The sequence below is a fragment of the Lissotriton vulgaris genome, chromosome 9 (assembly GCF_964263255.1).
Source record: "Lissotriton vulgaris chromosome 9, aLisVul1.2, whole genome shotgun sequence".
Lineage (NCBI taxonomy): Eukaryota > Metazoa > Chordata > Amphibia > Caudata > Salamandridae > Lissotriton > Lissotriton vulgaris.
In genome coordinates this window covers 1,048,472,809-1,048,494,635 of record NC_141697.1, presented here as the reverse complement: position 1 = coordinate 1,048,494,635, position 21,827 = coordinate 1,048,472,809, and the positions used below count along the sequence as shown (strand labels likewise).

The 21,827-nt window shown below is 48.6% G+C and overlaps 1 protein-coding gene across 1 annotated transcript in view; it reads right to left on the bottom strand.

Annotated features, from left to right (window-relative positions):
* The window catches only part of ISY1 (ISY1 spliceosome associated protein), a 199,733-nt gene that overhangs the window by 69,115 nt on the left and 108,791 nt on the right, over nt 1-21,827 (bottom strand). The window contains exon 8 of the mRNA XM_086938980.1: nt 20,857-20,979. Within this exon, the coding sequence (XP_086795106.1) occupies nt 20,857-20,979 (123 nt within the window). The remainder of the gene's footprint in view (nt 1-20,856; nt 20,980-21,827) is intronic.

Below are 21,827 nucleotides of genomic sequence, written 5' to 3'. Positions count from 1 at the left end.
ATTTGCTAAACTGGCCGTCCAGGAAGAAGCGTTCCCAGGAGGTCTATATATTAGGAGGCCGGAGAGCGTAAAGTTCGGGTTCAGAGTAATTTGAAAAGAGGCAGCTTCGCAGTCTGGGATGTTTACTGGGAGCATGTTGCAGATGAAATCTTTGCAGTATATGATCGCGATACACCCACCCACTTGACCTTGTCGGTCTTTTCTTGCTATGGCATAGTTAGCAGGGAGAGCAGTTGCTACATCTGGGCCGGAGCTGTCATGTAGCCAAGTTTCCGTGAGGAAGAGAGCACTGGGTGCTTCTTCCATTAGAAGGGTGAAAATATCTAGCTTGTGCTGAGGTAAGGATCTGCAATTAACAGAGAAAAAGGAGTAGTTGCAGCTCGAGCGTTTGGGGCGTTTGGATGGGGTTTGGGTATGTCTTACTGGGTCCGGGTAAGGTTGGATATTGGTAAGTTGCACTTGACAATTTGGGCAGAATGTTTCGCCCAGTAGTGAGAGTACAATGCAATCATGGTGTGGGGCGGGACGTAAAGCTTTTAGTTGCGAGGCGTTCATACCTGGGAACTTGTCTGTGGAGGAAGATTTTCTGCCCCATGCCCCGTCCTGTCCCGGACGGGCCCAGACGGGCATGTCTTAGGCTAGTCTTTGGCGCGGTATTTGGCGCGGTTGCTGCGCGTATTCGCTGCGCGTCATCTGGTGAGACTGATTTATGTAGAGGACGGGCTATTGGTCAGCTCCGCCTCTCCAAGTCAGTTGGCCCAATCAGTGCCTGCTCCCGCCAGGAGGCCGGATGCAGGTACCGCCCTGCGCCCTCCCCACAAACAAGCCTAGCGCTTGCGGAGGACCGGGGCTACAGGGGACACAGGTATTTTATAAAGCTATTTCGAAGGTGGGTTACACAATTTCAATCACACGGTGCAGTTCCTTAAAATCAATTCGGCGCAGTGGGATAAAATAGTGTGGCACTCGAACGTGTGTTCGGTATTCAGCAATGCTCGGACGGAGATCAATGAACAGAGTGATTTAAAAATGCAGTACAAGCGGCGTCACTTGCAATCAGTCACGCATCAGGTTTTTAGCAGAATCTGGCAGCATAATCTTTCAGCATTCACCTTCTTTCGTCAGTGTCAACAGAAAGGTTAGTGGCAGTTCAAGGGCTTTTGTAGAGGACGGGCTATTGGTCAGCTCCGCCTCTCCAAGTCAGTTGGCCCAATCAGTGCCTGCTCCCGCCAGGAGGCCGGATGCAGGTACCGCCCTGCGCCCTCCCCACAAACAAGCCTAGCGCTTGCGGAGGACCGGGGCTACAGGGGACACAGGTATTTTATAAAGCTATTTCGAAGGTGGATTACACAATTTCAATCACACGGTGCAGTTCCTTAAAATCAATTCGGCGCAGTGGGATAAAATAGTGTGGCACTCGAACGTGTGTTCGGTATTCAACAATGCTCGGACGGAGATCAATGAACAGAGTGATTTAAAAATGCAGTACAAGCGGCGTCACTTGCAATCAGTCACGCATCAGGTTTTTAGCAGAATCTGGCAGCATAATCTTTCAGCATTCACCTTCTTTCGTCAGTGTCAAATAATGAAAGTACAGTTAAAATAAGGACCTCCTCATATGCTTCATAATGGCACAACCCCCTAATCAAAATTAACGGCATGCCACTAGACCGGCAGACATGATGCACCACAACATTCTGAAAATAAAAGCTCTCATAACAGACACAACCCTTTCTCCTCAGCGCCAATACCGCATAAATTCAGCAGGGAGTTCTACAACTTCCTCAAACTTAGAGTGCCCATTAAGAGAAATGAAGTCTTCTTGAACCCGGATCCCAAGCATTGTAGACACACTGAAAACTAATATTTCCTCAAAACCACCAAGCCTCAAAAATACACAAACTTCTACAAAGAGATGATCCTAAAACCTCACATTCAGGACAAATGGGCGGTATCTTGCCTCCAATTAGCCATTGAGGCTCCTACTGACCACAGCTGGACTTTCATCTGGAAATATGTCACAAAGGTTAAATTTTACCCATCACTGCACAATGCAAATATTGGTAAATACAAAGATTATTCAGGACCTCTGAACAACTCTCAGGCCTGACAGAATCAGATAAATGATGGAATTATTTAGATGCTACTGGAGATCTAGATCACATGATTTTTGCTTGCAAGCTTCTGCGCCCTTTTTGGGGAGGAATCTAAGAGACCATTAATACTACTTTTCATTGCAACATTAACCTAAACCCTGCACTTATAACATTGGGCCCTTGGATTGTTACTCCTCCACTTTCAATAAACTGCATAGAACTCCTTTTACTACACTTACTACTCACACTAGGTGCCAAAACAATACTTTGCGACAGGAAGAATGACAATGCCATTCCTTACTACACCTGGTGGGCTGAGGTATCTTTCCTTCGAAGCTCAGACAACATCATTCTCAACAGAAAACACAATCATCAGGCCTCCAACTGTGATTCATCTTTGGTATATACCCACAGAAACTAAAACCGCCATGAATCTCAACTATGCAGCACAAACACAATGACATATCCCCTGCACGGCCCCTCCACCCAACCCCGGGATGGTTCGCCTCTCAACCCCAGGGACTTAGCTCTTTCATTAATATTACCATGAGCTAACTGGGCTCCCTTCCTATCACCACTCCCTTCGCCTCTCTGTGCTTCATTTCTGTCCCCTATACTCCTTCTGTCCTCACCCTCCCACTGCTTCTGTCCGCTCCTCCCATCTTTCTATTTCCAACCCTCTCGGTCTCTCGTTTCTTTTTTAAAGCAGAGCTCATGCTTGTTACTGGGAGACTCGCCGAGGTGACTTGCTTTTATAACATCTCCCTTGGAACCAGAACTCAAACTTTTATCTAACTTGATACAGCCATGTAGTAGTCAATGCTTACTTTTCAACTCAATGTACGTCACCTAAAGTAGGTACTGCCTCATGCTGTTCTGCAAACTTGTACTTCATTGTTGAAAAACCTTAATAAAACATTTGTAAATTAAAAAGATTTAAGAATAATTTCCTGAATGCAGAGGTGGTCCTGGGAAGCGAGTTGCTGGGGTGGGAAGGGGTCAAAGTTGTGCTAGAAATGTTTTTCTTTTTTCTTGTGACATAAAGACCTAATAAAAACGCATTGAAACCTAAATGTGGATTCAATTTGTTTGGACCCACACATATGCAACTCAGTGTTGACTCTGCTCCTCATGGGAGCAGTCCTGGCGGAACTGCCAGGCCAGGTCCTCCCTGAACCGGAAACAAGAATCCTGGGGCTGCTTTCGGGGTATCTCCCCCAGCTATCTTGAATCAAGTGGCACAGTGAGCACTGGACCCACGTCTGGGCATGCCCTTCCCGCTTAGGGCAACAAAAGCAAAACTGGAAGGGCGTGGAAGGAAAAAAATATGTAGTTAACCCAGATCTGTGACTGGGGTGAAAATTTGATTTGTTCAGCATAATGTCCATCATCTGTTCTTTTTGCATTTGTCACCCTTAGTGGGAAGGGTATGCCCAGACGTAGGTCTTGTACTCGCTACACCACCAGATTCAAGGTAGCCTGGCTGATGAGGAGTGATACCCCGAAAATGGTCCCAGGATGCTTGTTTCTGGTCCAGGGAAGACCTGGCCAGGCAGACGGGGTTGGACTGTTCCCATGGGGAGCAGACACCAGACTGATTTGCATATGGCAGGGTCTAAACTGGAGTGTTGTAGCATGCCGAAAAAAACTATGGATTTAAACCCAAATCTCTGACTGGAGGGTGAATGTTTGATTTGCTCTGCATTCTGTCCATCATCTGTTCTTTCTGCACTTTCTAAAAGTGCCATCTCTAAAACAGTAACATTAAATCCAGATTCACCAGTAGAGAGGAATTATCATTACCATTCCAAAGACATGAAACATGTTGCAGCTACTTCTTTCTAATCAGGAATGACTGCGGAAAGCTTTTTTAAGCAATTCCCAATGCTGGCCTATGAGAGGAGACGGCATTGCAGTAGTGAAAAAATGAATTTAGTTGGTTGTCACTACCGGACATGTAAAACGTAAAAGAGCATGTCCTACCTTTTAGTCACATAGCACCCTTGTCCTTAGGGCCTACCTAACGGGTGACTTATGTTTAATAAAAGGGGAGTTTAAGGCTTGCTAAGTGGTTTTAAATGTCAAGTCCAAGTGGCAGTAAACTGCACACACAGGCCTTGCAATAGCAAGCCTGAGACAGGATTGAAAGGCTTCTTGTGTGGGTGGCACAATTAGTGTTGCAGGCCCACTAGTAGCATTCAGATTACAGGCCCTAGGTATATGGCAAATCACTTTAAAAGGGACTTATAAGTAAACTAAATAGGAGTATGCACCAATGTCACCATATTTAGGAGAGAAGCACATGGATTATTTCACTGCTCAGCAGTAGTAAAGTGCTAAGGCCAAGAAAAAGATGCAGCAAAAAGTGGAGATAAGCAGGCAAAAGGGTTGCGGGGAAGACCACCTTAAGGATGACAGGTCTAACACGCACATTCAGGTCTGCATTTCTTTAACCCTTTGGTCCGTCAGACGGCCGGGCCGTCCGAAGCACCAGTGCTCATGTGCGTAGGTCGGCTCCCGGCCGTCCTTGCACAAAGCATTTGAAATCCCGCTAGTGCGGGCACCAGAGGGATGCACTCAGGAAGGTGCCTCATCTCTCCACGACCTTCTGTTGTGTTTGTGACAAACCACCCATCCTCCCCCCCCCCCCCCCCCCCATCATCTCCTCCTCCGCAGCAAAAAGTGCAGAGAAAGGGGGTGGGGGCTCAGGCTCAGCTCTCACGTTATACTGGATGTTTAATGGCGGTGATCCCTTCCTTCTCCCACTTTAGAAAGATACTTACAAGAGTAAATTGGCATGTATTTCCAAAGTACAAAATTGCATGCAAAACTATCACACAACACCCACAAGCCATTATGTGTAACTTCTGAATGCAATTGACAGTGCACCTCCATCCTTGGATTGACAGCAACGCTGTTTCTGAACTTGGAACAATTCCACCATGCTGGCTGCTATCCGCATTCACAAGTGCACTTTACAAATAAGACATTAGACCAGTTTGAATCCGGATTCGTAAATAAAAATTGGGAACTTGCATTTAGCAATTATTGTTTTTGGCCATCTAAGTCACTAAGCACTAATGTTTTGCGTCTTTAAATTCAGTTTCATTGTCCAAATTCCCCTGTCAAGGAACAGGCGTCTTAAAGTTGTCTTGACAACCAATTTGACACAGGCCTTCTTTTCCGCTGAATGTTATCATGTGTTTGAGTTCATTAACTAATACGCCAATATAGAGACCTATTCCCGGCCTACTCATACCCACATGTTGGGGCAATGGTTTAGAAACTCGTTCAAGAGCAAGCTCGATTTATTTTTCAGCCCCCTACGTGTTCCTGTTTAAAAACATGGCGCATAATGCATATATGTATTTTATTTGAGTGTATCATTTCAGGTGCACTGTCTTGATAACGAGTTTTATCTTTTCTTTTTTTAATCTTCTTAAGGGCAAACAAAGCTGTATCTTTCTTCTCTGCAAAAGCTGGTACCGCTTTTTATGCCTCGATTCACATAAGTGGATTTAGCACACATGGAAAACTCCACTCCATGTTTCCAAAGCTTATTTTGCAGCCTGATCAGCAGATCCCCCTGCCATACCTTAACATAGCACCTGCTTACGTTTAAACACAGTTAGGGAACTCCTTTGCACTTTCACCACCATAACAGTAACCGACTGCCATTCACCTACTGTTACTGAAGTTAATATTTGTACTAAAAGTTTGGTAGAGGAAAACTGCCGATCTAAGCATTTTCCCATCACAACCCTGCATTATAGAAACACATATATTTATAGTGCCTCATACACAGCCCCATATTTCAAGTTTAATAAAGCGGAGTAGATTGTGCTTTGAGGTGATCAGCTGTACTGAGTTATCCAGTATTCTGTTTCCTGTAGTGTTGTGTTATGGTGTGTTGTGTAATGAGCTGTGTTACTCTACGCTGTGCACTGTTACAGTAAATAGTTCATGCAACGCTCGCAACAAACTGGCCCATCTATTTTACCATTTGAACAACTCCTGGCTACCTATCACAATACTTAGATTATCACCTCAGCTAATAAATAACTTACTGTGGAGAAGATACGATTGAAAGGGCGCACGGCGCGTGCTACCCCCGTCCAGCTGCACGCTGCGCAGCTGCTGCCTGCCGTAGCCGTATCTCAAGACCAGAGAAGTCCGTTTAGATAGGAAGGGAGGAGGGAGGAGGGGAGGGGGCAGCCACCTGACAACAACCAAGCTCTATTCTCTCTCAGGGACATTGCAGATAAGCCTGCCGCCTCAGCAGACCGATCCATATGGTGCTCACAAAGTCACTCGCTTTTAGGTAAAGGTACAATAGTGTTTATCTCACTAGCTTCTTCGCTCTAGCTTCACGACAGGTGGCGCAGGTGTTACATTTTCGGACGGAGCAAGGTGAGAAGGTTTGCTTTAGATTAGATACACCCCCCATCAAAGCTCTAGCTTTAGGGAAATGTAATGGTTTCTCTGTAGGAAGATAACAGAACCACACTGAGCTCTAGTCAAACACAGCATGGGTAACAACAACTACCGCAGAACTCGCATGCGCTGTAACGCTTGGCCTGTTGCAAATGCAGGTTTCCCGATGCAATAGTAGGTCGCTGTGGCTGCTAGATGTATGTACACGGGAAACATGCAGCCAAACCGGTAAAAAAAAAACCTAGAAAATGACTGTCACATTTGCGTAATTTATTAGATCTATGAGAAAAACTAGCCTTGCAGTGCTCAAAATGAAACCGGTCTAGGCGTGAGGTGCTGGGATTACATGAAGCAAAACATCACATTAAAACTGGCCCTAACAGCAGGTAGAGGAAAAGTAGACTAAAAAGACTGAATGTATACCCTATACCGAGACCTTGCAAAAGGACCTGCCTCAAAGTGCTTCCTGATTACCATCGAGAGGACGCAGTATTCATGAAAGGCACGTTCGTGTTTCTTCCTCGAGGCGTGGTGCTGGTCTCTGGGTGAATGGTGATAAGCAGTACTTTCCATAATCGACGAGGAGTGAGTGTCTCTTTCCGAACTGAGGCGAATTCGCAACATGAAACAGGGTTAAGTCAAGAGAGCGAAGCAAATAACCAGAGATGCAGAGGAGTGTTTTGCTGGCTAGGTATTATGGGTAGTTCTTATATGCACATGTGTGGGTGAAAACGAAGGCTACCGAATGTGCTTTTGGACAGGAAACTGTGGCGTAATGAATGAGGGCTTGGGTGCCTGAATCCAATGGAATATGCTTACTCTGGGTTTAATCCAGATGTCCAGTCATATTTGAGTCGAGGGGACTCAAATTTGACTGGACCTCCGACGTGCAACATGGTTCAATGTTATCTCCTTTCTTACTTTCTACGTATATCGACCCCTAACTCACATCTTACACACAACAGAAGCCTACTTTTAAAAATTAAGCTGACAGCTAGTTGATTTCCAGCCTTCTTAACCCCTTCCATGCTGATGAAGAACCCCAGCCGTCATGCACTACGGTGCTCGTGTGCTGATGACGGCTGGGGTTCGTTACGGCCCGCCCCTGTTCATGTTGTTTACAGCACACCAGGGGAATCGCGGCTGCATGGAAGGGGTTAATTTTACGAGGCAAAGACTGCCCAGAACAAAAAAACCTGACAGACTCTAGCTTGCAGATGCTGGACCGTAGATAATTTTCAGGAATTAAACCCTGCAAAAATGGAAGTCCCACTTCCATCCAAAGTGCCCGTTACCTGGAATTACACCTTCTGGCCAGCAGTGATGGGCCAATCCCCACCTTGCTAAATATGTTCATAATCTGGGCAGCAATATTAATTTAAGTCTTATATCGGATGTTAAAGTCTCTAATAAAATAAGTATATTATTTTCCCAGTTGAAACTCCTGAAGGTAATTTTACCCTTCATTGTCCACAATCTACACATGCCACTCATTAAAGCTTTCATCCACTCATGCTTGCATTATGAAAACTGTAAAACTTGCTTCTTCTGGAATACTGCGACACCAGCTATACATACTCCTTTTGCACAGTCTCTCAAGAAGACAACATATTCCTCCAATTCTTCAGTCTCCTTAGTGGCTTCCAGTCCACAAAAGAGTACTCTTTAAAGGCATGACCATAGTTCACCATATTTTGCATCAAAACTTCGTAGCTCTTAAGTTCAGCTGAAACTAACTTGGCCAATCTAGCACTCTCCTATGAACGCCCAGCAAGAAAATCATGGAAATTGGGGATATCTTTATCGTTAGTTGGAGCTCAAACCTCCAGCAATTTCCAAAACTGGATAACCACAGAAAAATGTCTACTAGATTTAAGAAATTCCTAAAGATCTAGCCGCCTGCACTTTCATACTTTACTTTCTCTCGATCACCCTTCATGTTGACTTATCCTTAGAGTACTGAGATGCCTAGGTCAGTGATGCGATCAATGAATGTATTTAAGACAACATGATTAGTGAACCTATGATTTGAAGACTTACACACATAAAAGATTGGTGGTCATTTTATAGATAGGACCATAGTTATATTTGTACAAGGCTGGCTTAGCATATGGTGCTCACTTAAGAAAGTGTAGCACCCTGCACTAACCCAGACAACCCTTAAGGTGATTTTAGTGGTCTTAGACAACCTTAGAAAGCTCTGTAAGTGGTAGCTGTGGACAGCAGCTTTCAGGCTTAGTCCGGAAGGAGTGTAAAGCAGCTTGTTAATCTTACTGGTATAGGTTAAGTGAAAAAGAACCACAGAGTGTATTTATAAAAATAGGTATTTATCATAAGACACTCACTAACACATGACAATATCTCGTACCTGGAGATATAACACAATGCACATAATACTTTGCAAACAAAACAGGTAAGTAGCACAAATATACAATGGTCTCCAGGGGGGAGACCAAACCATATACTAAAATAGGGGTATGTGAACCACGGCTCAAGTCAGAACTGTACCCAGAAGACGTAGTAGTGCTGCGGACCTAAGGAACCACCCGAGGTAAGTACCCAGGAACCCCACGGAGGCTGTGTGCAGAGTGGGAACACAACCGCATGCTCAATTCAAGTCCATGGGTACGTCAAGGTTGCAAGTTTAAAGAAGGAACCTTACCAGTGGACCCTGAAGAAACCCCCTAGGAGATAGACGGTTGGAGAGCCACCTCACCCGTGGATACCCTAGGAAACAGGATACCTACACCAGGGAAGCCGGGTGCATAGGTGCGAAGTGGCATCGGAAACCGCAGTCAAACTCAATGGAGGACTTCAGGAAGATGCCGCTGGAGAAGAAGGTGAAAGTGTCCGATGGAACCCAAAGGTGGATCCAATATGTGAAGTACCTGCAAACAGAGGGGAGAGAGTCTATGCCACTCAGGAGTGACAAGGATGCACGGAAGACGAATGCCCACAGATGTCGGGTGATGCAGGAGAGTTGACGTTGACCTTGGAGCTGCAGCTGTGTGGACCAGCCAACACTATGGAAGACCAGGAGCCGTTCACAAGCTGATCCACGTCAGATATCAAGAGTTGAGGGGTCGGTGTCCACCAGGAGAACTAACAAGCCTTGGCAACTGCAAAGCAAATAAAGGTTATGGACCAGCAAGGTCCAAGCGACTCACCACGCACAGGTAAGTCGGAGCAGGCCCGAGCAAGCAGGGGAGTCCACTGAAGTCGAAGAAGACCCTCAGGCCAGAGGCACAAGAGTCGCAAGAGGACTTTGAGCAGCTCACCAAAGGATGAAGGCTCACGGTGCAAGGGATGTGGTGCAGGCGAAGATCTTGGCTGCAGGAGATGCTTGAGGTTGGAACTTCTTCGAGCCTGAAGACCTTTGAGGAAGAGAGCCAACAAGCCTTGACAACGGCATGTCGACACGGTGCACAGGAGTTCAGTTCTGGCGGTTCCGATGAGGGATACTGGCCTCAAAATTGATGATAAGACAGTACAGACCTCGAGGGAGTTGTAGGACCACTACCTGTGTTGTTGAGCCTTTTGGAGTCTGTGGGAGCCCAGGAGCAGCAGATCGGTCAGCTTTGTTGGGGTGCCTGGAGATGCAGGGAAGTGACTCCTTCACTTCAAGGGAGATTCCTTCAGGTGTCTTGGAGGTCCACAGGCCTTGGAAGGATTCTGTATGGAGCACAGGTACAGACGTTGCTGTAGACGAGCAGGACAACGAGACCAGGAGCAACAGGAGTCTTCCCAGTTGCAGTCTTGGTGCCAGAGCTGAGTCCAGCGAAGCACAAAGTGCTCAGACAGTCGAAGATGAAGTTGTCCCAGGATGAATCTAGAGACCCACCCACAGGTAAGCCCGTAAGTACCCTAAGGAAAGGTTTTGGACGATTTAGGATTCCCACCCAGAGGACGGGTCGGACAGTGGGGGGATACTCCCATGTCCTTTGTCCAGTTTCGGGCCAAAGCAGGAGCCAATAGGTCCTTGAACTGGTTTGAACTGGAGTATGCAAGGAGGGCACCAAATGTGCCCTTCAAGCAGTCTCAGTGGCACTCGCAAATGTCCCAACCCTGCCCTAATACACTAAACCCTGTCTGGGAGGTGGTCACACATCTCTGTGACAGGATATCTATTGCTCTGCCTTCCCCTGCTCGAGCTTGGCTCAGCAGCAGGAGGGCAGAAACATGTCTCTAATCGGCAGCAGCCCTAACCTGCTGTCCGGTTCTGGAAGACTGGTACCGGGAGCACTGGGTGCCTCCTGGAGGAGCTTTACAGTGCATGGAATCATGCCTCCCACAACATTTACGGTGTGTGGTATGATTTCAAAATGTTTGATACCAAACATGACAGGGTCCATTACAGCCGGTTTAGAGATGGTCATCGCTTAATGACGCATGGCCACTCTATATGTCGTAATGGCTGATGCACTCACAACGCGGAAAAATGGACTTAGAAGGTTGTAGGGGTGTCCGCTCATGCAAGGAAACCCTCACACTTGCAACCGAGCACCCTGCCTTTAGGATTGAAAGACCTGCCTTTGGGGTAACTTATAGGTTTTAAGTGCAGGGACCTCAGATATAAGCAAACTTATATCTGTTGTAAGTGGTGCTAGCACCAGCTTACACAGGCTGCAATGGCAGGCCTGTAGTCAGCCCATGTTATGTTATGTTATGTTATTTATTCTTTTGTATAGCGCAACGGTTACTCAAAAAGAGTGTCCCGGCGCTTTAGGTAAGGAGAACTGATTTCTGAATAACACGGGAGACCTCTGGTGTGGCTTGGCACCATATACTAGGGATCTATAAGGGAACACCAGTAGCAAATCTGGGGTGTATTGAAGTACTTACCATGCCAATTTAGGGGAGAAAGCACAGAGCCTGGGGTCCCGATTAGCAGGATCCCAATCAGACTAGTCAGAAACAGCATATCACCATGCAAGAAGTGGGGGTAACCATAAAGCAGATCCTACTTTTCTACAATATTTAGCCTCTGCAACAACTTTGTTGAGATCCGTACATGTAGGCGATTTTATAGGGACTGGTTATCATTTTTGCTTAGTTACAGTTACTGAATAGTGAGTAATCACAGAAGTGATAATAGAACAATTGAGTAGGTTGCTGCTATTTATGTTCTGTGAAGAGTTCAGAAGTTGACTGAGATGCAGAGAGAGCAGAGGCGGATGTTCAGAGGTGAACATTTATTAAAATGTCACACAAGCCCTGAAAGAAGCTGGAAAGTGACAAGAACAGTTTAAACTATTGAGAACAGCCAAAAAAAATGCAAAACAGAATGTAATACTTGCTTATCTTTTGAGAGGAGACAGAGGAAATCTTGTCGTCTTTAGTGCTGAAGACTGGAACACGCTCTAAAAGGTTTCATTTCCAGACTTTCAAGGAAGGCAGTTTAATTGCCATGATATGGGAGTTTGGTGCATTCGGGGGCAATGGTGCGAAGGAGAAGGAATGCGGAGAGGAAAGAGGCAAAATCCAGTGGGTCGGAGCTCAGATTGTTGAGTGGAGTCTGTAATTGGGCAACAGTGGTTTTCTCAGAGCCTATAGGGATGTAGTATAGAAGCTGTTGATGGATCTTGTAGGTGTTTCAGAGGCAACTTTATTTTTCCACTGAATGTGTTTCTAGAATATGGTAATTTTTCAATCACCGAGGTTTGTAGTTTCAAATGGATTTTAGGTTTAAAGTATTTTATTGCAGCATTGAAAGAAAAAGGACAACATTACAAACAAGTAACCACAGGTGCCCCCCGCGAAATAGTGTATACAGTTCAACATAGGCATGAATTCCGTTCGTGCAGTGCGATGGGCACATCCTGTTCCAGAGTCGCATGGTTAGTGCACCTGTGGACGGGGACAAACCAAAGGGAGAAAGAAAAACAAAAACCCCCCCAACGAACTGCCCCCTCCCAACCCCCCCGATCCCCCCCCCCCCACCCCCTGTACTGTGCTATCAAACTTCCTTCTTTTCACTATGGCAGCGTAGTCATCCGTCCCTCCCTCTAGCTAACTACTCGAGCAACTCAGATGGGTGGGTCTGGCGGAGGCGTCAGCCGTAGCAATCCGAGATATCTAGGGCAAGTAATTTCTTTGAATTCTGACCTTAACAGTGTGTGAAATGGTGACCACAGCTCCTCGAATGTGTCCACCTCCCCCGCTACCACCAGGGACATCTTTTCCATGCCTAAGACATGCCACAGTCTATGTAGCCAACCAACAACAGTAGGAGGCGTGGTAGTGCGCCAGTGAATGAGTATATTCTGTATTGCCGACCCCAGGGCGATCGCTATCTGCCTACCCTTCTTAGATCTTAGTGGGTACACAAACCGTTTGGCAAGCCAAGTAGAACATAGGCAGGAAAGCGGGGTAATTCAATCTCAAAGCATTGGTCAACCTCGTTCAGCACCTCCCCCCAGTAAGGAGTCAGTAGGGGACATTCCCATAGTATATGAGTGAGTGTGCCAGTCTGTCCGCAGTCTCGCCAGCAGGTCTTAGGTATTGAGTGGTTCATTTCGTGAAGTTTCTCGGGGGTGCGATACCAGTAAGTGGAAATTTTTGTGAAAGTCTCGGTAAGCCCAGTGTGGTAAGCAGAGTGTCGTGCCCGGTAGGAGATGTGGTCCCAGTCAGTGTGGCTCAGCGAGCGCCCCAGCTCCCGCTCCCAACGTTCTCTCCCGGGATTGTAGATGTGAAATGGGGGAGGTTGCAACAATTTATAAAGGTCAGAGATAAGCTTGGCGTCCGAGGAGCGAGTCACCAACCAACGCTCATATGCCGTGAGTTTCCGGTCCGCCGAGGCTCGCACCTGCGGCTGGAGCGCCCAGTGGCGCGCCTGCATGTATCTCATGCGCTCCGTCTCGGGCAGACCGAAGTCCCCTCATAGATCCTGGAAGGAGACGGCACTCTCCGGGCCATACATGTGGAATAGGGCGGAGCAACGGGCCGCCCGCCAGAGCTCAAAGGCTCCCGGTTCCATACCCGGGCTAAAGTCCGGGTTTCCGATTATTGGTGTAAAAGGAGAAGGAAAGGTGGTTAGGTTGTGTTTGGTGGACACAGAGTCCCAGATTCGGAGCGGGACCCGCGTGATGAAGGACGCATATAGGTTGGGGGGGCTGTGGGCCCTCCGCAGGAAGGGCACTTCCTGCAACGTCCTGCCCGCCACCGCCTTGTCCTGAAACAACCAGTGTTTATCTGATTCCCACCGGCTCCACTCTACTAGGTAGCGCAGTTGAGCAGCTTGGAAATACTTGTGCAAGTCCGGTAAACCAAGGCCACCAGACTCGGGCGCTAGCGTGGCTATGGCTCTCTTGAGCCTAGGTTTGCGGCCCTGCCACACAAAGCGTGTTATATCAGACTGAGTCTGTCCGAGCCATCCCTTGGGGGGGTTGCAACGGGAGTGCCCGAAAGAGATACAGGACTTGCCGTAGAAGGGTCATTTTCATTGCGGCAACCCTGCCCAGCAACGACAGCGTGCCCTTATCCCAAATGGCCAGTTCCTCCTTGATCTTCTTACTTAAGGCCGTATAGTTGGCCGCGACCATAGCAGGAAGAGAGGGTGCTAGGAGAATCCCCAAATAGGGTACTTGGTCTTTAGACCAGCTCAGCTGGAAAAGCCTCTGTAAGTCAGCACTGGTGGCGCCGGACAGCGAGATGTCGAGGGCCGCCGATTTCCCAAGTTTTACCTTGAAGCCCGCTACCGTCGCAAAGGTTTCCAGCTCTTCAATACAAGCAGGCAACAACCTCCTAGGGTCGTCAAGCGTCAATATCACGTCGTCCGCGTAAAGACTAAGGGTGTGGTGGAACTCCCCCATGCGGACGCCTGTGACATTGGGGTTCTGGCGAACTCTTTGTGCGAACGGCTCCATGTAAAGAGCGAAAAGCAGTGGCGACAGTGGGCACCCCTGTCTGGTGCCCCTCTCGATCGCAAATTGCCGGGAGCTGCAACCGTTCACCCTCACCACCGCGGACGGGAATCGGTAGCAATTGAATACCAGGTGCCTAAACCTCTCTCCTATGCCAAATTTACTCAATACCTTCTCCAAGTAAGGCCAATGCACTCTATCGAACGCCTTCTCCGCGTCAATGGAAAGGAGCATGCGTTCCCCGGGTATCCGTGAGGCCTTCTCCAGTATGTGGGTCACTCTTTTAGGGATGTATGTCGTTACAACGCATACTTTTACTCCGCGTACCATTACAACGCGGTATTTACAACGCATACCGCTACAATGCATAGCGCTTTGGGGTGCTGGATAGTGGTAAGTATAATTTACTATTCTAACTCCAGTCCCCGTGGACCCTAGGGAAGGTGTTGGATAGTAAATTAAACTTACCTCTTATCCTAGAGCGCCCCCCAGCGCAATGCGTTGTAACGGTATGCGTTGTAATGCCTGCGTTGTAGTGGTAGTGCGGAGTAAAAAATGCGTTGTAACAGGTGAATACCCTCTTTTAGTATTATCGACAGTCTGCCGGCCCGGGACAAACCCGGCCTGATCCGGGTCAACCATACCCGGGAGGTGGAGTGCCAGACGTGCCGCTAGAATACTGGTGAAGATCTTCAGGTCTGAATTCAAAAGTGAAATCGGCCGGTAGGACCCGCATTCAGTCCGGTCCTTGCCCGGTTTAGGGATCACCGACACCGTTGCCTGAAGGAACTCCGGAGGGATAGCGCCCGGTTCAGAGAACAAATTAAACAGGCGCGTCAACAGTGGTGCAAGGTCCTGGCAGAAAATCTTATAAAGAGAGGGATAAAACCGTCGGGCCTTGGGGCTTTCCCGTGTTTGAGCCGGGAGATAGCCGTAACCATCTCTTCAATCCGGATCTCCCGCTCAAGATATTGGGCCTGGTCCGGCGTGAGGGACGGGAGCGACACCGACTCCAAATAGTCAGTCTCGGCTCGCGCTAAGGGAGGAACACCGGCGAAGAGATCAGCGTAGTAACCACGGAAAACGTCCGCAATCTGGCCATCCTCCGTGACTGTCCCCCCAGTGGGGGCCGCCAGTTCTTTCACCCGATGTTGCTGGTGTTGTACATGGAGTTTATGCGCAAGAAGACGGCCACACCTGTCTCCGCCAGTGTAGTATTTGTGCTTCAGGCGAAGTACAGCGTACTCCGCTCTGTCCATGTCAAGCGCGGACAGGAGCTTTCTGGCAGCCTTAAGTTGCCTCCAGACTCGAGGGGCTCCCGTCCGTTGATGCACCTGTTCCAGCTCCCTCACCTGGCGTGTAAGTTTGTCCTTTTTAAGCTGTCGGTCTTTATTCTCCGCTGAGGAGATAGCAATAAACTCGCCGCGGAGCACTACCTTCAAGGCGGCCCATTGCGTCGCGCGGGTGGTGTCATCATTGTCATTATTACGCTGATATTCCTCTATGGACTCGCGGATATGTCTCACCACGGATTGTTTGTGCAGCAAAGTGTCCCTGAGACGCCAGACCCCTCGCGAGGAAGACACCGGAGGTAGCCGGAAAGTGCCCTCCACCGGGGCATGATCTGAGAGAGACAGGACCCCTATGTCGGCGGCCGAGGCCAGCTCGTACATCGGGCCCGTCACCAGGAGATGGTCCAATCTTGCATAGGATTTGTGGGCGTGTGAATAGTAGGAATAGGCGCGGGTCGCGGGGTGGAGGCGGCGCCACATGTCGTGCATATCAAGATCCTCCAAACGGGAACAAACCGAGCCCGAGAGCTCTCCCGATTGTAGGCGCCTTTGCACCAACCTGTCCAGGGACGCATCAAATACCATATTCAAGTCCCCCCCAATCACGATGTGTCTGTCAGGAGTGGATGTCACGTCCTCCAGTGCCCTGTGCAGAAACTGATCCTGATGATCATTGGGGCTATATATGGAGCCTACAGTTAACACTAGACCCCCCACCCTGACTCTATACGCAGAAGCCTCCCCTTTTGTTCCGCTACCTTTTGCATTACCTCCCCTTTGAACCTCCTAAATTTCATGAGTGCTACACCTGCTGTTTTGGAAGCGCAGGAGGAGAACAACTGCGTGGGGAACTTTGGGGTCCGTAGCCTGTGACAGTCTTTAGCTAGAAGATGAGTCTCCTGTAGAAGACAGATGTCTGCCTGTGAGTCTTCCAGGAGGGACAGTACAGCCTTCCGTTTAACCGGGTTATTCAGCCCCTTCACATTCAGGGTAATAATCTTAAGGGCCATCAGTGGGGGGAATACCAGCATCGCTCGTCAAGGCGGGCACGGTCCGCCAGACCAAACTCAAGGGCATCAGCGTGCGACCACAGCACACAGTGATAGTAAACCACCTCATAGCACAGTACAGTCCCCGAGCCCCCAAACCCCCAACTGTGAGGACCCCCTCCCTGGAACCCCACGCACCCCCCTCTCCCCCGCTGCCCAGTGAACGCCCCCAACCCCAAACTCACCCATTCAACTCCCCTGCCCACCCCCCTCTCCCCAAACCATGCAGAGTACTTCATTGTCCCAGTCTGGTCCTCAACGGACAAGGCCGTGGAAAGTTGTTCAAGTGGACGTCCAGCCACCACCTCCAGCACCCCCGCCACTCCCCACCCCCGGAACCCCCGCACCTGCGATGAAGATAGGCTACTGCAGACTCCCCCCGGAGCATGTTCAGGCCGTCAAGGCCACATCCCCATTCGCCGTAGTCCTGGAAGCCTCCTGTATGGCGCTGGACATTTCTGCCCGGATTGTAGGCGAGTCGGTTCTCGCGGGCGGCGAGGATCGCCGTTCCCCGACTAGCTGCCAGCCATCTCGCGTGCTCCGTCTGCGTCGAGGCGCCGGGGTGTCCGTGTCCGATGCAGTGATTCCCAGCACTCCGCAGACATCCTGGAGGGACCGGAGCTGGTGTAGAGTTCCATTCCAGCGAAAAATGAGGCGGAAGGGGTGCCCCCACGAGTACTGTGTGCCATGTTCCCTCAAGAAGTCCGTAGCAATTTTAAAGGCCTTCCGTTTCTGCAGTGTTATTGCGGACAGGTCCTGGTAGAGAGCCACCGGGTGATCTCTGAAGCGTAAGGGCTGTTGTCGTCGGGCCTCACGAAGAATCCGCTCCTTCAGGGGGAAATCCGGCAAGAAAGCTAAAATGTCCGGAGGAGGCGCTGAGGCCCTGCGAGGCCGGCCAACTCTATGTGCTCTGTCGATCCGGATTGGGAAGTCTTCCGATTCTCCCAGAATTTCACGGAACAGGGCTCCTAAGTAGGCGGCCGCGTCCTCACCCTCCTCGCTGGATGGAACACCTCGGACCCTTACGTTGTTACGTCTGGACCTGTTTTCAAGGTCTTCGGCATGGGCCTGTAGGTCAATCTGCTGGTCCCTCAGCCGCAGGACCTCCTGCTGCAAGTGAGTGATTTCCTCATCCCTAGAGTGGCCAGCCGCCTCCACCGTGTTCACTCGCTCTCCCAGGGAGTCCACCTCTCTCCGGACTTCCCGGACCTCCCCGGCCACCTCTTGCTTCAGGGCTTGAAAGTCCTCCCTCAAAGAGCTGAACAGTGACTCCAGGAATGATCTAGTCACCGGGGGTTCCCCGCCTTCTGCGCCCCGAGAACTAGTCGGGGGGCTCGGAGCTGGTTGGTTCCTGTCTTGCCTCGGGGCGCCTCTTCCCAGCATGTCCGGCAAGGTCCGGTCACCCTTCTTCGCCCCCTGGCATTCGACATCGGGAGGGGGGGGATCACCAAAGCCCACGTGCTGTGGCGAGGGGGCAATACAGACCCGGGCAGCAATGCAGCAGTAGGTGGCAATCCACACTGCTCGCGCCTATGAGGACCCAATCCCAATGAGGCGCCTCCAAACGCCGTGAGCGAGGCATGCTCCAAGAGGCCGATGCAATCGCTCCGTTCCCGTCCAAGATGGCCGTCCGCTACAGCCTGGGGAACCAGCGCCGGAGTGGCGTAGTCTCGTCTCCCAGGCTATGTATGCACTGTTCCGCTCCGCCCAAGGTTGAAGTCAAGGTCTGCCGGTACAAGAGGGCACCACTGGACAGTCCTTCCAGTGATCGTCCCCGAACATCACATCCGGCGATTCCGGCCAGTCCCGCTCCAGTAGATCGCAGCAGTCCTTCCCCACTGGTCCACTCGATTATCACATGGCTGGAGGCTGGTCGTGTGAGTCGTTCAGCAGTTGGGACCGGAGAGGGGTTAGGTCTCGTGGGCCGCGAAGGCGACCGTGGGTGCCGGAGGGGCTGGCAGCGCCCGGCAGTGGCTAAGGGCGGGGCTCAGGGCCGGGCCATGTGGCGCCGGCCTCGCGGCCTGCCTGATCCCCGGGCTTGCGTAGCTGCTTTCTGTCGGCTCCGCCTCCACACTCTCCGCTAATACGGCTCCGCTCCGCTAAGGAAGGTCGTTTCAGGCCACAGCGGGGTCGCAGTGTCGGGGCGCCCGTAAGCCGTTGGTCTACTCCGTGCTACTGGCCTCCCTCGTTGGGTTACCGAGGCCCCACGATCGAGGGGTCCCCGGTCCTTCCGGCGGTTCCTCTGGCGGCCCTCGAAGCGGGCCGGTTCCCAAGCGGCTCCGCCGCCGCAACAAGGATACTGAGGGCTGCGGGATGCTCCACACCACCACGGGGAGCACTGGGTGCGTTTTCCGCTCGATCCGGGGGAGATCAGCGGTGTAAAAAGGTGCAGGTTTTCCAGGGGCTCGGGAGCTCACGCAAGAGCGTCCTCTCAGCCCGCCATCTTGGCCACGCCCCCTTCAAATGGATTTTAGTGTCGGATATTCAACTGAATACATCGGAAACAACAGTTTGCTACTTTTGTGTATTTGGATAAAAAGTGGCCTTTTTGTAGCAAATATGGCTTTATCTTTTATTGCTCGAAATTAGATGAGGCTGATTGTATCCACAGTGGCAACATTCTTCCACTTATGTTCGTGATAGCTGGCCAACCAATCATCATTAGAATTGTTTGCTTGATACCGGATCCACTTTAGGTCTCGCTCACTTTGAGAATGTTTACCCTTCCAATCCCCTTCCTTTGGCTTGGACTGACCGCTTTCATGGCCCTTTCCCATACATCTTGAAATCCTCCTATCTTGTATTCTGCCTCACTTGGAGTAGTTCTGAACCCAGGTCAAAATTAGCTGCCCAGGACTTCCCCTCCCCGCTATTTACCAATATATTCCTAGCCATATACATCTTCGCTGTCAAGCAGTTATACCAACTAGCTCCACCTATATCCTCAAGGATCATTTGAGTCCCTACACCGGTTCCGTGTTATCCTCAAGCTCTAGCTGCTTACGTGTATTTTTGTAAAACATTTGAATGGGATTGGCACAAACATCCTTGTCCCAAAAGTCAGAACCTGCTAAACTCAGCTCACAATTCATTAAAAAAAAGAAAAGATCAGAGCCTACCACTATACTTACAATGCCTCCATTATTGAAAAAGCTTCCAAATACAACTCTGAAGCTTATAGCATCAATAATGTCATCCTACTTTGTCTGACACATCTATTATCAATCCAATTGAGAAACTTTGCAAACGTTTTCTTTCTTACAACAAATGAAGGTCGTCAGGGCCTTTTTTGGGCCGTGTGTACTTTTGTTCTTCTAGCCACCCTCTTACATTGCTTTGTTCCACTATCTGAGTGAATTCCTTACCCTCACTCGTGAAATCACTTTCAATATTCTTTGTACAGCCAAATCTGGCTTCCATTGATCCTAGACTTCCTCAAGTACTCTTTAAAGCACCTCTTCCTCTTAGTTGGGCCTATTTGTGCGATCAGTGTATAATACATAGGTCACAGGTTTAATTCTCGGCAGGGTGAACTAAGACTTCCACCATTCTGAGGTCTATAAAATGAGTATAACTAATTCAAGTGAAAGCAACGCTCATTTTTGCAGCACTGGGTTAGCCCAAGTTTCATGAATTATGAAAAATAATTACATTTTCCTATTGGGCCAAGGGTGTTAGGCTGCTTACTGAGTTAAAGTAGTTAGTCTCCTCTTTGCAAAGCTGATGAAATAACCCAACTTATGGCTCTGTAATTCTATAGCATTCTAATGCCCACAAATTCTAAAGTACATTTGCATCAGCATTAAGCAGGTGAAAATGTCTTTGAAAGCGTTCTAACTGAGATAATGTAAAGGCCAGAATATGCATACTGACTATTATAGTCGATAGTTATACACAGACACATATCTACCCACTAAGAAAGAAGCCAATATAGGTCCTTCTTAGACAATTAAAGATCAGTCTTCCTTACAAGTTGTCCCATGGTAGATATGGTAGATAAGAGTGTGTGTGGGGGGGGTGAGATGGGTGGTGGGGAGAGGAGCGTTGAGAATGAAAGAAATTATGCATATACGTAGATGAAATGTTGTGTTGTAAAACATATTGCAGATCCTGCTCCACATACCTTTCTTTTCATGCTCCTGCTCCAAAGGCACCAGAACGCCATCATCTTCATCTCGGTAGCCATAGTACTCTGCATCAATGTCTTTCATAAGCTCAGCTCGAGTTTTCCGAGGGGGAGGGAGAGCTGGTGGAAAATGTGACAGAGTCATCTCCCTCTCAATACTGCCTCCAAGAACCAGAACAACGTACAGATGTTACACTTACTAAGTCACATTCAACTTGAAATGCAAGTACTGAAGAACTAAATGCTTTGTTGGGTTTGAAACATCATTACTAAAAAAAATCAACAACATCATAATCTATAAAACTACACAATTGCATTAAAAAACTACAATAAAGCAATGAAGAACTACAGGAACCACACACAAACCAGGCAAACAGCAGAGATGTACAAACGGTAGAGACCTACAAAGAGTGATACAATAACTTCATATACCCAGCACATGCTAGTGATTAAAGTGGTGATACAAATATATCCCCTCAGCTCCATTCGTGGTTCTTTAATTCACTTTCACAAGGAATATACATGCTTTATCCATGAGCCCTCAGTAGGCATCTACATTTGAATCCCTTACTCGATAATGTATGTTATACACTATCTACTAAAGGAATCAAATGTAGATGCCTTGTTAATAAAATGTTCAACTCTACTTTTGATAGCCTCGACCATTTGTGTACAGATTGACGATATAAGAGGCTCAGGGGTGTTTTCTTGATCAAAGTTCATTGTGGTACTGACTGTTTATTTATTTATTTATTTATTTTGAAAGTTTTATATAGCGCGAACAAGATCTTCGCAGATATCAGAGCGCTTTACAGAGGAGGGGAGCATGTATACGCAGATACATCAATCATGTTAAAAGTACATTGAAGTGATATCATAAAACAATCAAGTAAGTCAATTTCAAAGTCAAAATAAAAATACAAAGGGTTCGAACAAGTAGTACAGATGAGTATCGAGTCTTTGTAGTT